The 14,706-nt window shown below is 41.7% G+C and overlaps 1 protein-coding gene across 2 annotated transcripts in view; it reads left to right on the top strand.

Moving 5' to 3' along the window:
- The window catches only part of LOC127647568 (interferon-induced very large GTPase 1-like), a 33,495-nt gene extending 19,222 nt beyond the window's left edge, over positions 1 to 14,273 (top strand). The window contains exons 4-5 of one of the 2 annotated variants that reach the window (XM_052131890.1): positions 7,380 to 7,426; positions 7,849 to 14,273. In XM_052131890.1, the coding sequence (XP_051987850.1) occupies positions 7,380 to 7,426; positions 7,849 to 12,723 (4,922 nt within the window). In that variant the 3' untranslated portion in view covers positions 12,724 to 14,273. The remainder of the gene's footprint in view (positions 1 to 7,379; positions 7,427 to 7,848) is intronic. The other variant, XM_052131891.1, reaches the window with a different exon arrangement.
- The last annotated feature ends 433 nt before the right edge of the window (positions 14,274 to 14,706 follow it).

Raw genomic sequence — 14,706 nt, 5'->3', positions numbered from 1 at the left:
CATAGAGAGTCGCACTCCCCCTCGTAGAGACTGGGGGCCGGCTCGTAGCCCTCAGCAGCACCCAAAGGAAGACCGCAGGGCAGTCATTTCTGAGAAAAAAACCCTGACGGTCTTGCGCCCAGCCTTGTGGGGGTAGCCCTCCTCGGGTCGGGCCGTGTGAAGCATTCACCTGTACCTTCCCGATACCCCCACGAAACCTCTCCATTCCCGCCGCCTCTGGTGTTTCGGAAGATAGAGGTTTCCAGCAAAATGTTGGGTGTTCCATTGCTTCCTGCCTTAGTCCAGGATGCAGAATACTCAACACCCCCTCAACAGGAAGTGTCAAAATTGAAACCCATCTCAGAAAACCTGGCAGCGTGGAAGCTACTGCCAGGTGTTTCTATGTGGGTTCTAAGAACAGTAGTCAATTTGATCGCCGTCCTCCACGTTTCAAGGGCATTTTCTCCACTACCATTAAACCGGCAACAAGCATGTCTACTATGGAAAGAACTGCTAAATTTCTTGGTCAAAGGGGCCATAGAACAAGTTCACCTTCCAGAGGAAGAGTCAGGTTACTACAGCAGATACTTCCTGGTTCCAAAGAAGGATGGGGGGTTGTGTCCTATTTTAGAACTTTGAGGCTTGAATCGCTCAATCAGGGTGTTCAAGTTCAAGATGCTAACGTTCAAGACGGTCGTGTCTCAATTCCAACATAACAATTGGTTGGTCACGATCGATCTCATGGACGCATATTTTCATATAGAAATTCTGCCACAACACAGGAAGTTCCTGAAGTTCGCTCTTGGGGTCGAAGCTTTCTGGGGTGCGGTCTTAAGTGGTCATCCAGCTCAAGGAGAATGGGAGGGTCATCGGCTCGATTGGCACATCAACTGCCTCGAATTGATGGTGGTATTTCTGGCTCTGAAATACTTCCTCCAGTTTTTGAGAGGCTGCCATGTCCTGGTGCGGGTGGACAACACAGCGGTAGTCTCTTACATAAACCATCAAGGAGGTCTACATTCACGGCAGATTCCCCTTTGGGCCCAGGGCAAGCTCCTGACAATCAGAGAAGTTTATATCCCTGGATTCCTGAATGTGGGAGCAGATTTACTGTCCAGACAGAATATACCAACGTGGGAGTGGAAACTCTGGGTGAGATTTTACAGAGCAGAAGTGGACCTCTTCACCTCTCAACAGACAGCGCAATGTCCCCTCTACTTCTCTCTGAATCACCCAGCCCCCTTGGGTCTGGATGCGATGGCACATACAGGGCCCAGAATGTGCCTGCATGTGTTTCCTCCAGTTTCTCTGCTCCCGGGAGTCTTGGCCAGAGTTCGCCAGCAAGGGTCTTGCCTCTTACTGATAGCGCTGCATTGACCGAACAGGGTATGGTTCTCTGAGATAATGTCTCTCCTTGACGGCTCACCTTGGGCGATTCCAGACAGGAGGGACCTTCTGTCTCAGGGGACATTATTTAATCCCCGGCCCGAGCTGAGGAACCTTCATGTTTGGCCCCTGAAGTGTACCAACTGAAGGACACTAGGCTTTCACCTAAAGTTATCGAGACTATTCTAAGTGCTAGGGCTCCCTCTACTAGAAGAAGTTAGTAGATGGAGTGTCTTTGAAAGATGGTGCAGTGCACATAATGCAGATCCAGTTAACTGCCAGATTTCTCCATTTCTGGACTTTCTTCAGGAAAAATTAACAGCAGGAACATGCCCCGCCACTCTCAGGGTTTACATGGCTGCTCTATTGGCTTGCCACGCCCTGATTGACGGGATGCCGTTGAGGAGACATCCTCTGCTCACTCGCTTCGTTCGTGGAGCCATGCGGTTGAGACCTCATGCTAGGACCAGGATCCCTTCATGGGACTTAGCAATAGTCCTTGAGGGTCTGGATGAGACCACCTTTGAACCTCTAGAGTTAATGTCTGCTAAACTTCTGACTCTCATGATGGTTTTTCTTATGGAAATTATTCTCTAAAAAGAATAGGGGATCTACAGGCTCTGTCTGTCTTGCCAGGCAGCTTAGATTTTGCCCCAGGAATGGCTAAAGCAATTTTGCCCCTTTTATCCTGACTACTTGCCTAAGGTTTCTTTCTCGAACGTACATCAAAGCCTTTTGCTCCCCGCCGTTTACAACACCGGAGCATGAAAGACATCACAGAGTGTGTCCAGTCCGTGCCCTTCAGACTTATGTCCTCCGCACTAGCTAGTGGCATAAGTCAGGACAACTATCCGTTTGCCATAGCGCCGCAAAAAAAGCGGCAGCCCCACCAAGCAAACTATGTCTCATTGGGTGAGGGATGCTATTGCCCTGGCCTACGAGGCGCGCGGTCCAGCTTTGCCAGTAGGTATCAGGGCTCACTCAACCAGAGGGGTCGCCTCCTCTAAAGCTTTGCCAGAGGTGTCCCTCTACAACATGTTTGTAATGCGGTGGACTAGTCCTCTCCACATACATTCATAAGATTCTATAGTTTGAATGTTCATGCCACTCTGGGCTCTCACATCCTTGAGTCAACATCACAAGCTCATGTCGGAGACCTCTTTCGCTCTTGTGAGTGCAACTACACAACCATAAGGTGTCCGGACACCCACAGTGTGGTGGCTTGGGTATTCTCGTTCCCAAAGCGCTAAATCAGCACAGCATCAAAGTGTAGCTTTTTGATAGGGAATGTCTCGGGTTACTTAAATGTAACCCCTGTTCCCTGATAAAAGTGGAACAAGATGCTGCGCTTCATTGTCGCACTGAGGATGCCCTAGGACTGCTCTTCAGACAAAATTCCTGACGATGCACCTGTGGCGCATCTATTTATAGCCCTGCTTCAGGTGCATCCAATGATGTCACCAGCAGAGGCTATCAATTCTAGTCAATTTCATTGACGTGTTGCACACATATTCACAGCTGGTTACTCATAAAGACGTTCCCAAAGTGCTAAATCAGCGCAGCATCTCGTTCCACTTTTAGCAGGGAACAGTGGTTACATTTAAGTAACCCGAGATGTACCAAAACATTCGGCTCATTCATATCTCTCATTCAGATTCAAATTGCTGACTAATTCGGTGAGGGACATTTTCTTTCAGTGGGACCGGAACGCCACTGCTCCTCAGCAAGATCCTGCATCTCTGGATAAGTCAATAGTTTACCAAATTTCTGATAAAGTACTCATTCATTAGCTGACCACTCACAGCTTGAACAAATATCTCATCTGGTTGATCAAAATATGTGGCTGTAAATGTTAACTTGGGGCTGTCAAGTTCCACAGAGAGAATAAACCCACCATGAAACCACAAAAATAGTCAATATGACTACACATTGTGTTTCATTAACAAGGTTCAGGAGGAGCAAGTTCATTTAATCCGACCAAATCACACTGCCAGAGTAAGCATATATAAACAGCTGCTTACCTCTACGTGACATTGAGACTTCTGGCATCCCTCCACCTCTCCTTCTCATCCTATCTGTTCATCAATAACTAATCTAAGTCTGGGGGTAATCTAGCTCAGGTCTCAAGCCTTGACCCCCTTTCGCCCAGGACAGCGAGCCACACACATTAACACTATCTTCAATGTAGGATTACATTAACTTGTGAACTACTGAAACTGTATTCCAGGTCTTTTAAAGCAGTGCAATCCCTTTGTGTGATAAACTGAAATTTACATTGTTTTAACTCAATCAATATATTGATAAACTTCTGTAACTGTTGTGTGCTTTTTGCCCCAATAAAGACCAAACACATAGCAGAATGCTAATTCCTTAACTGTTTAACAAGTTACTACTGTAAATATAGACTAGGCTATATGTAGTCAGATACTGGGAAATACATTTACATATATTCATTTGGCAGATGCTTTTATCCAAAGCGACTTTCAAAAGAGGAAAACATAAGTGAATCATCTTAAGGAGACAGTGCTACGAAAAGTGCCATACTACAAAATTTCACTAGCATCAGAATAGTATTCAAAACAGATTTAAGTGCAACAAGATTTTTTTTGTGTGACTTGTTAAGTGCTCTTGGAAAAGATGTGTTTTTAGTCGTTTTTTGAAGATAGAGAGTGAGTCAGCTTCACAGATGGGTAGGTCATTTCACCAACGTGGTATGATGAAACTGAAAGTCCGTGAAAGTTTTTTAGTGCCTCTTTATGTTGATTAAAGACCAGATGTGCTGCTGCATTCTGGATCATTTTCAGAGGTCTAATTGCATATGCAGGAAGGCCTGCAATGAGAGAGTTACAGTAGTCCAGTCTAGTTATGACAAGGCGACTGAACGAGCAGTTGTGTGGCATGTACAGAGAGGAAGGGTCTTATCTTCCTGATATTGTAGAGGGTAAATCTACGTGATCTTGCAGTCTTGAGATGTGATCTGTCAAATTTTGCTTTTTAATCGATGGACGCCACTAGATTTCTGACAGTTTTGAAAGGTAATACTATAGTTGTACCCAGCTGCATGGTGATGTTGTGTTCAACAGCAGGATTGGCTAGAAAGACAAGGAGTTCGGTCTTGGCTGGGTTGAGTTGCAGATGTTACAAGCCGAGATGTCTGCCAGAGGCAGGCAGCGATTTGAGCGGTCACTGTGGTGTCGTTGAGCTGGAAAGACAAGTAGAGTTGCGTGTCATCAGCATAGCAGTGGTAATAGAAACCATGTGACTGAATGATGGGTCCCAATGATGTTGTGTATATAGAGAAGAGAAGTGACCCAAGCACTGATATCTGAGGTACCCCAGTAAGTAAATGATGTGGCTTGGATACCTCACCTCTCCAGGCTACCTTGAAGGAGCTATCTGAGAGATAGGAGTTATACCAGTCAAGCACAGTTCCTGTGATTCCCAGAGTAGAGAGGGTGGAGAGTAGGATCTGATGGTTGCCTGTGTCAAAGGCTGCAGAAAGGTCCAGCAGAATCAGAACGGATGATCTGGATTCCACTTTCGCCTGTCTCAGAGACTCAGTGACAGACATCAGGGCAGTCTCGGTGGAGTGTCCACTTTTGAAGCCTGACTGACTGTCATCCAGCAGCTTGTTCAGTGAGAGATAGGCAGAGATTTGATGGCAGATTTGAAAACTGCCCTTTCGAGTGTTTTTGCAATGAATGGGTTGAGAGAGACAGTCTGTAGTGTTCTCTCTGTGTGGGGTTAAGTGCAGGTTTTTTCAGCAGCGGGGTTACTTGAGCCTGCTTAAATGTAGTGGGAAAAGTGCCTGTAAGTAGAGATGTGTTAATTATGTGTGTGAGTCCAGGTAAGAAGGACGGAGAGATGGCCTGGTGAAGGTAAGAAGGAATGGGGTCAAGGGAACAAGTGGTGGAGTGGTTGCAGAGGAGGACTTTAGAGACCTCCGTGTCAGTCAAAGGAGAGAACATAGAGAGAGAAGGGTTGCATACAGGAGATAGGTGTTTGACAAGATGTGGTGCTTTGAATGTATTGCTGATGGTTGTAACCTTATTGGTAAAAAAATGTGAAGAAGATATCTGCTGTCAGTGATGTGCCAGGTGGTGGAGGGGGAGGGCAGAGAAGTGTGTTAAATGTTCTAAACAAGCTACGAGTGTCTGTGGTGCTGTTGATCTTGGTCTGGTAATAGGAGGTTTTTGCAGCTTTAATGTTATCTGAAAAAGTTGCAAGCAGAAGCTGATACTTACCTAGATCTGCTAGATCTTTAGATTTCCGCCATCTCCTCTCAGCTGCCCTGAGGTCAGTCCGATGTTCACAAAGGATGTCAAAAGACAGCCAGGGGCAGGGTGGTGTAGTACGTGCTGGCCTAGAGGAGAGAGGACAGGTGTTAACTTGACAGGTTGTTAAAGTAGAGTTAAGTGTGTCTGTGGCAGTGTTTACATCAAGCGTGGAAAATACATTTATTGTGGGAAGAGAGGAAGAGAAATTAGTGGAAAGGCGAGAGGGTGAGAGGGAACGGAGGTTACAGCAAAAGGAAACCAAATGTGGAGTCTGTTTTAATGTAGATAGGAGAATCATTTTAAATTGAACAAAGTAGTGATCAAGAGACATGTAAAGGTGTAACAAGAATATTTGAGGTGGTACAGTTACGTGTAAAAATGAGGTCCAGCTGGTTGCCCGACCTGTGAGTTGCTGTGGTGTGTAGTCTTTCCAAGTCAAATGAGGCCAGAAGAGTATTCAGTTCAATGGCTTGGGGCTTGTCTTGGTGTATTTTGAAATCGACAAGAACCACAAGTGGCCTGCCATCCTCTGGCAAGGAGGACAGCAGGACATCCAATTCCTTAAGAAAGCTTGTCAGCTGACCTGGGGGGCGATAGATGACAACAACATGTAATTTTGTGGGTTGCATTGTAGTAATGGCATGGAATTCAATAGATGTATTGTATAGTGAAGCCAGTGGTGAAATAGTCGAGTTATTATGAATGAGCAAACCTGTTCCCCCACCCCTACCGGTATGTCGAGGGGTGTGAGAGAAGGAGAAGTTGTTGGAGAGAGCAGCAGGTGTTGCTGTATCCTCAGGGCATATCCATTTCTCTGTCAGTGCCAGGATGCTTAGGGTGGACTGTGTGACAAAGGCTGGAATGAAGTCAGCTTTGTTCACAGCAGACTGTCAGTTCCAGAGTCCCACTGAGAACGAGAGCGGAGCAGGTGCTGAAGTGCTGAAGTTTAAATAAACACACTTACAACTGCAGACTCCTGTAGATAGATCGCTTCTCCTGTATAATAGTAATATCTTAAAGGGTAACTAAACACCTGCTCAGAGTCTGACTCCACCCACTAGAAATATTTGAAAATGCTGGAAAAGTGGGCAGACCCCGGCGGGGATAGAGGGAACGAACCGAGTCAGGGGCTGAGCGGGGGGGCACCTGAGACTCGTAGTGACGGATTAATTGACAGCTGCTGTCAGACTCTATGTTATTATTATTCCTCACACGGTCGCAAGACGACATGTACATGAATCTGGCGTGGTGAGCTGGAACCTGCTTACGTCAGCTGTCACCGCTTACGTCACGAGTACCGCAAACAGCCAATAGGAAAATTCAACTGCAGTAGCCACCGTTCAACCTGAAGAGGGCAGCACTCAGACGTTTTTACACCATATATTGTAGAATTAAAACACTTTATACACAAATGTCAAAAAAATTACTTGAATCAATGACCAGTACTAATAAAGCCCCATGCTTACAGATCATTAACTAAAAAAAGTTGGTTTAGGGTTTAGTTACCCTTTAATAGTAACAGTTGTACCTCAAAACAAATTATTAAGTTAATATAGATGAACAAAGTCACCTAATGTAAATTCCTGTCTCTGCTTCAGGCTGGAAATTCTCACTTGGAAATTTTCTTTAGTAAAGCATGGATTTGCTTTCAAATTAGTTTAAAAAATATGCAGTGCTATTTTAATATTTATCTTTCCTTTTTTGTTCGGTCACAATATCAATGCACAATTACTAAAGAGAGTATGGACTTCAACATGACAGCAGAGAAAAGAAAGATACATAGGGTAAGTGCTGAATGAAGTGTACAAATACAATATATGTATGAAATAGTTTAAATGGCCTGTTGAAAAACAGCACAGCTGGTCACCAACATATGTTGTTTTTATTCCTTGGTTAACCATAATTACAAGAAAACTGTTTTAAAAAATGTTTTACAGTTGAAAAACATGCCTATGCTGGTCCACCAGCTAGACATCAAATTAGCACTAACAAGCATACACCATCCTAGACCTGCATGGGAAATGCATGCTGGTTAGGATGGTCTTTTCATCTGTGTAACAAGTATGGTTTGCATGGATTCAAGGTTTTTGTCAGCATATGCAGGGGCAGTAAAAGAAATTACAAAGATTCAATTTAATTCAAAAATATTTAAATTGCACAAATAATACACAGCTAATTGACTTTGATCATTCCATTTATTTCTCAGGGAATTCTGGAAGAGCTGTCAATATATTGTGCAAGATTGAATCAAAACAAAGGAAAAAGCATTCTGGAAAAAACTGTGAAAAAACAACTTTTTCACACATTCCACAAACTGAAAACTGCAGATGTTCTCCAGTTATCTGCACATTCATTAGAGTCTCATGAGTTCTGTGCTGAGGAGGAACTGGCTCAGACTTTCCTTCAAAAACTACTGATGATAAACTATAGAGCAAGACACATTAAAACTAAAGAGGCCAATGGACGGCAGGTCAGACAACAAAGAGACAATGGCTTATTTGAAGATGAGGGTGTTGCTGATATTTTCAGAGAAATGTCTTTGTCTAATGAAGAAATAAACAGGAAAGATGCTGTTCACCCGATGGATGTTCAGATGGCCGTGTTTCATTGTGCTGATGGTTTCCTAAAGCAGCTGATGGTGACTAAACTGTCACAGTGTCAGTATGCTCTGCCTCTGCTTGTACCTGATCCATTAACACAACACATTGACTTTCCTCTCTGGACATTCAGACAAATCAACAAGAGCTGGAAGATGAAAAACACCAACAATGAAATCATCAGTAAAGTCCAGTCAGTCTGTAAGGCACAAACTCCAATGGTGTGTTTCTTCAGGTTTGGCTCAGTGTCCTCATCCAAGTCTCAGCTGATGAACAGTCTGATCAATGAGAAACACAACACGTTCTTCCACAGGAACTGCCCAGGCAGCAGCAGAACCAGAGTACTGATGGATGGAGTGGTGGAGATCGCCTGGTACTGCCCGTCTGGAAAAAACATGGATAAATTTAACGACTGTGTTGCGTTCTGTAATCTACATGGAGATGCAGGAGACAATGAGAAACAGCTGCAGATCCTCATGGAAATGTCCTCAGTCAATGTTGCTATTTTACCAAAGATTGACAGAAATGATAGAAATGCAACAAAGATCCAAAACCTCTACTGTGACAAAAAGCCCACTATTTTCCTTCTAACTGAAGATGAGTCTACTGTAATTCAGATAAGAAAAGGAAAATACAAAGTAGGGTTGAAAGACCAAAATCCGTCTGACATTTCAGAAGAACTCGGAAGAGCTATAAATGATTGTCTCTCTATATCATCTTCAGAATCATCTTCCATTTTCAGACTTGAAGATGTGTCCAAACACTCAGATATCAGAGTAGATGAAGATGATGAAGACTGCAGGAGAGGAAAAGAAGCAGCACAGCAGATGATGAGATTACTGGAGAATAAAGATCTGACAAAAATCAAAGAATCATTTCTGCCCTGTCAGGGAAAACTGTGGCATCAGTGGTGTCAGAAGAACAAAGAACTGCATCGACCTCAAGGAAATGAACTAGAAATTGAAAGAAGTAAAAAACAAACAGAAATGAAGACAATTCGTGAGTTGCAACATGAATCTGACATCAGTGAGTTTATCAAGTGCTTTATTAAAGAAATTAACTCTTCAGATTCTTCAGATAAGAAAATCTATTTTCTTAAATGGATCAGAATTTATCTGGATGAATACACATCAGCTGACCTTTCTACTTTGCATCACAAGTATAATAAAACATGGTTAAGAGTTTTAAAAATGACAGAGAACAATGAGCAATCAATGGCATCAAATATGACACATGAACAAACACAACTTGACAGGATATCAAAAGAGCTTCAAGCTGCAACCTTTGGTTTGGAGCACATCCTGAGAGAGATCGGTCAGATCTATGAATCATGTTCATCTGTGAAGAAGAACAAGGAAGGTCTGCAGTTTCACTTCTCTTCTCTCCCGAGTCTTGCAGCAGAGATGATGATCTCTGGATTTCCTCTGGAGCTGATGGATGGAGATGCTGCTCATGTTCCTCTGGTCTGGATCTCTGCTGTTCTAGATGAACTCAAGGAGAAACTGGGAGACCAGAGAGTGTTTGTGCTGTCAGTTTTAGGGGTTCAGAGCACTGGTAAATCCACCATGCTGAATGCCATGTTTGGACTGCAGTTTGCCGTCAGTGCTGGCAGGTGCACCAGAGGAGCTTTCATGCAGCTGGTCAGAGTGTCAGAGGAGATGAAAGAACAGCTGAAGTTTGACTATATTCTGGTGGTTGATACTGAAGGACTTCGTGCTCTAGAACTGGCAGGAAGATCAACAAGACATCATGACAATGAAATGGCCACATTTGTTGTTGGTCTTGGGCAACTGACATTGATCAACATCTTTGGAGAAAACCCATCTGAGATGCAGGACATTCTTCAGATTGTTGTTCAGGCCTTCCTGAGGATGAAGAAGGTCAGACTGAATCCCAGCTGCATGTTTGTGCATCAGAATGTTTCAGACGTCACAGCTGGAGAGAAAAACATGGAGGGAAGGAGACGACTGTTGGAGAAACTGGATGAAATGACAAAACTCGCTGCTAAAGAGGAAGTCTGTGATGAAGAAAAATTCAGTGATGTCATTCATTTTGATGTACAGAAGGACGTGAAATATTTTTCACAGCTGTGGGAGGGAAGCCCACCAATGGCACCACCAAACCCAAACTACTGTGAAAATATTCAAGAATTAAAGGAATCTGTTATTTCTCATGCATCTAAATCAGATGGCATGACACTGGCAGACATAAAAGTACGTATTCAAGATCTCTGGGAGGCTTTACTGAATGAACGATTTGTGTTCAGCTTCAGAAATTCTGTGGAGATTTCAGCATACAAGAAACTGGAGACAGAATACTGCAAGTGGACCTGGAGTCTCCGGAGTGCCATGCTGGAGACTGAACACAAGCTACACAACAAAATAGAAAATGAAGCAATTCATGAGGTTGATGAATCAAATCTACAAAGAGAATTAAAAGAAAAGCGAGAAGAAGTGAATCAGTCAATGTCAGATTTCTTTGAGAAAGACAAAGATAAAGACATTTTGATTAAGTGGAAAACTTCATTTGAATTAAAAATCAAAGATGTTCAAGAAAACATTGTGAGAGAAACAAAGAGGAAATTAAATGAGATTCTTCAGCAGCGAGACCTGAAGAAAAAGATTGATGCTCAGAGAATACATCATGAAAACACTCTCTTTGAAATGAGCAAAGAACTTGCCTTAACACTCAAAGACAAAGCAAAGGATGAAACAATCCTGAAAAAAGAGTTTGATAATTTTTGGAAAGAGTGTGTTAAGAAGATCAGTAAAGATACTCCACCATTTGAAGACATTTATATATTAAGAGATGTGAAACAACTGCTCAGTGAGATCTATGAAAGTGCAGCTGTAGATCACAGAAAAGAGAGCAGGGATATTTTCTCAGTGCCGAGTTATTCAGATTATATACAGTTAAAGAAATCCAGTGGATTTACAGGATCTGTTAGAAATCTCTACAGAGGAGCTAAAGAGAAGCTTGGATATGCTCTGTCTAATGATGATGAAACACAAATAAGAACCTTAATCAGTGACATTGCTCAAGAGACAGAAACAATTATCATGTCATTTAACATTGCAAAGATCGGCTACAACAAAAGCTACATTCAACAACTGATAGATTACATCAAGGCAAGGGTAATAGAACATGAGGAAGGTCCCATGAAATGTGTGTTCACAAATGAATTCTTCATGGATTTGGTGTTTTCCATCTGTAAGAGATCAAACAAGACATTCACTGACCAACATGAAATATTCAGAGAAGCCAATGATCCTGTTTTCTACTTTGAAAAGAAGAGTGAAGAGTACTTCAGTGTTTTCCAGAAATATTGTAAAGGCGCATCATCAGCTGCTGTATTTGGTGAAATCATCTGTCAGAAACTGAAAGATCCCATTCAACAGAGTGTCTACAAAAACACTGCCAGAGATTTAGCAGATGAAATGAGAACAAACTGTGAATCACTGAATGGAAACAGATCAAAACTGGAGAAACACATCCTGAAGACACTGGCAGAAGAGGAGAACTTTAACAAATACATGAACTACATTTATTATCCCAGAGATCACTTCAAGAGTTTCATCAGAGATGAAGTCAGTCAGTACATCACTGATAAGTTCAGTGTCAGTGTTCGGCCCAAGATGATGAAGAACATTAAACTCCTGCAGCAGAAGATCATGAACGCAGCTCATGAATCTACTGAACATGTTCAAGTGAACAGTGGAGATGTTGGAACGGCTCATGAATCTACTGAACATGTTCAAGTGAACAGTGGAGATGTTGAAGCAGCTCATGAATCTACTGAACATGTTCAAGTGAACAGTGGAGATGTTGATTTGTGGTTGAAGTGTTTCACACAGAAGCTCTCAGATGTGCTGATATTCTCTGTTAAAGACTTCAGTGGAGTGAGTTATGATGATGTTGACGATTTCAACCTCCTAGAAGATGTGATCAGAAAAGAACTTCCTTCTGTAATGTCAGACATAAGTAGTATATGCAGTACTGAAACATTTCCAGGAAAGTTGGAAAATAAAGACAGGCCAGATGAGATTCTGACCGATCATTTGTGTCAGTGCTGTTGGGTTCAGTGTCCTTTCTGTGCAGCTGTCTGTACTAACACGATAGAAAATCATCCTGGAGATCACAGTGTCCCTTTCCATCGAGTCAATGGACTCAATGGGTGCTGTTACGATGGAACAGAGAGTCTCAGTGCAGATTTTTGCACAACATTAGTGGCAACTGGTAAACTATTTTATACAGGTCATTGGTTTCCATGCAAACTATACAGATCAGCTGGAGACGTTTATGCAAAGTGGAGTATCACTCCTGATTTCTCTGAGCTACCATACTGGAAGTGGTTTGCATACAGATTCAAGAAAGAGCTGGAAACGTACTATAGTAAAAATTTCCACTGTTGGGCTGAGATTTCATATGAATGGGAACAATACTCAAAAGAGGATGCTATTGAGAGTTTGAATAAATACATTTAATAGAACAAATTAAAACAAGCACTTTTAGGTCTCTGATTCACAGAGCACAGTTTGAAATTTACTTGAGAGTGATTCTGAATTAATCTATCCCTCAGTTCTGTGGATTCACAGTGCTTCTTCTTTACTGAGGTAAAGGATTAAAGATGAAAAGAAAAGAAATGTTTTAATGAACATTGTGGGCTGTCTTTTCAATACAATGGCAGTCAACGTGAAAGCAAAGTTGACCTGTTCACTTCCTTAATGAATGTTTTTTTATCTAATTGTGAACTATTCATCCATGCATTATATTTAGTCTTAAAATCAAAATACAAAAACTTGATCTTCTGTTGAAATGACATGCAAGACTACATGACATTGAAGCCAATAGTCAAAAGTAATAAATGAAATAAAATACTTAGCATTATAAACTGTTTAAAAACTGGTAAACTGGTTTATTTTGCATCTTACATTGTATGTTATTCAATTTAGTTTAAAAGTGGCCAGAATTAATAAGTTCTAAGTTATCCCTGGCTGAACACCAGCTCTGGCATGACAAGCAGCACCGTGTGTGTGTGTGTGTGTGTGAGGGGAGGGGATTGTTTGTTTTTTTGTTTGTTTGTTTTGTCAAGGCTGTGATGTAAACAAAAGCTGAGTGGCTAATTTTAAAAAGGGGACGGACCATTTGAGATGTTTCAGTAGGAAATATGACTATGCTAAAGAACACTGTGCTTGTCAAGAAAATTCATATGGACTAAAAGTATAATGAAAGTAGTCAGACCATACCTGTCAACACTCCCGTTTTATCCAAGAGTCTCCCGTATTTCACACCGATCTCCCGCCCCTTCCCGTTTTGCTATTTCTCCCGGGAAACTCCCATAATTTGTATGGCACAAACCTCGTTATATGAATAATCACATCAATATATTATTCAAAGGTTGTCCAGTTGCCAGATCTTGTATGTAAAGCATCCTACTCACACAATCAACACATCCTACAAATTTCAACCCATTTGTGACCTCAAACTAGTAGACGTGGGAAGTTGAATCAAGCATCACTGGTAGATGGGAGGAGAAGACATAGGTGGTACTCCGGCGAAAAAAACAAAATATACATGTAAATTTAACAAAAGCTGTACGGAAAAATTTAATTTAATATTTTGAAGCCATATCAACAATACCCACGCCTTTTGCAAAGAGTGTTGCACTGATTTTAATATCAGACACAGTGGGAAAAATTACGTTATTCAGCAGATTAAATCACAGCGGCAAAATTTGTATGTATTTAGCCTGCCCCTGCCCCCTGCCAGCACCCACCACCCCCCGGATTTTGGTACCCAATATTGACAGTTATGGGTCAGACTTGTACATCATATTCCAAGTCTTTAAAAAGGTTTTGGAAACAACCTGAAATTCAAGTAATTTTTCAGTAAAAATTATGTCCATAAGCGCTATGAGGAATTATTATTCACAGCGGGTTATGTTCATGTGAGAATGTTCATTGTTTAGTGCTAAAACAATGCAAAATTTAAGCACATTGTGATTTGCATTTCTTTATTAATGCATTCTGAATAAAATATTTAAATTCTCAATAATTTCTGTGCCTTTCTCCTTACTGTAGACCATCAACTATAGTTTCAACACACTGATGATGTTTGCATGTAAATACAGTATACAGTAGATTGTATCCTAAGTGGTGTTATTTAGAATATGCTGATTCTACATTAGAGTCTCATGATGAAAAAAGTACGTTATACTGTACAGCTGTGGCCAAAAGTATTGGCAGTGACATATATTTTGTGTTTCGCAAAGTTTGCTACTTCAGTATTTGTAGATAATTTTTTCACATGTTTCTATGGAAAACTACTGGAAAACAATGATATGCGTTTCATAAGTTTTAAAGGCTTTTATTGGCAAAAACACTACATTTATGCCAAGAGTCAATATTTACAGTGTTGACCCTTGTTATTCATAACCTCTGCAATTTAATCTGGCATGCTGGATATCA

The sequence above is a fragment of the Xyrauchen texanus genome, chromosome 8 (assembly GCF_025860055.1).
Source record: "Xyrauchen texanus isolate HMW12.3.18 chromosome 8, RBS_HiC_50CHRs, whole genome shotgun sequence".
NCBI classification, from domain to species: domain Eukaryota; kingdom Metazoa; phylum Chordata; class Actinopteri; order Cypriniformes; family Catostomidae; genus Xyrauchen; species Xyrauchen texanus.
Note: the sequence above shows the minus strand (reverse complement) of the source record. Positions and strands in the feature narration are given on the sequence as shown.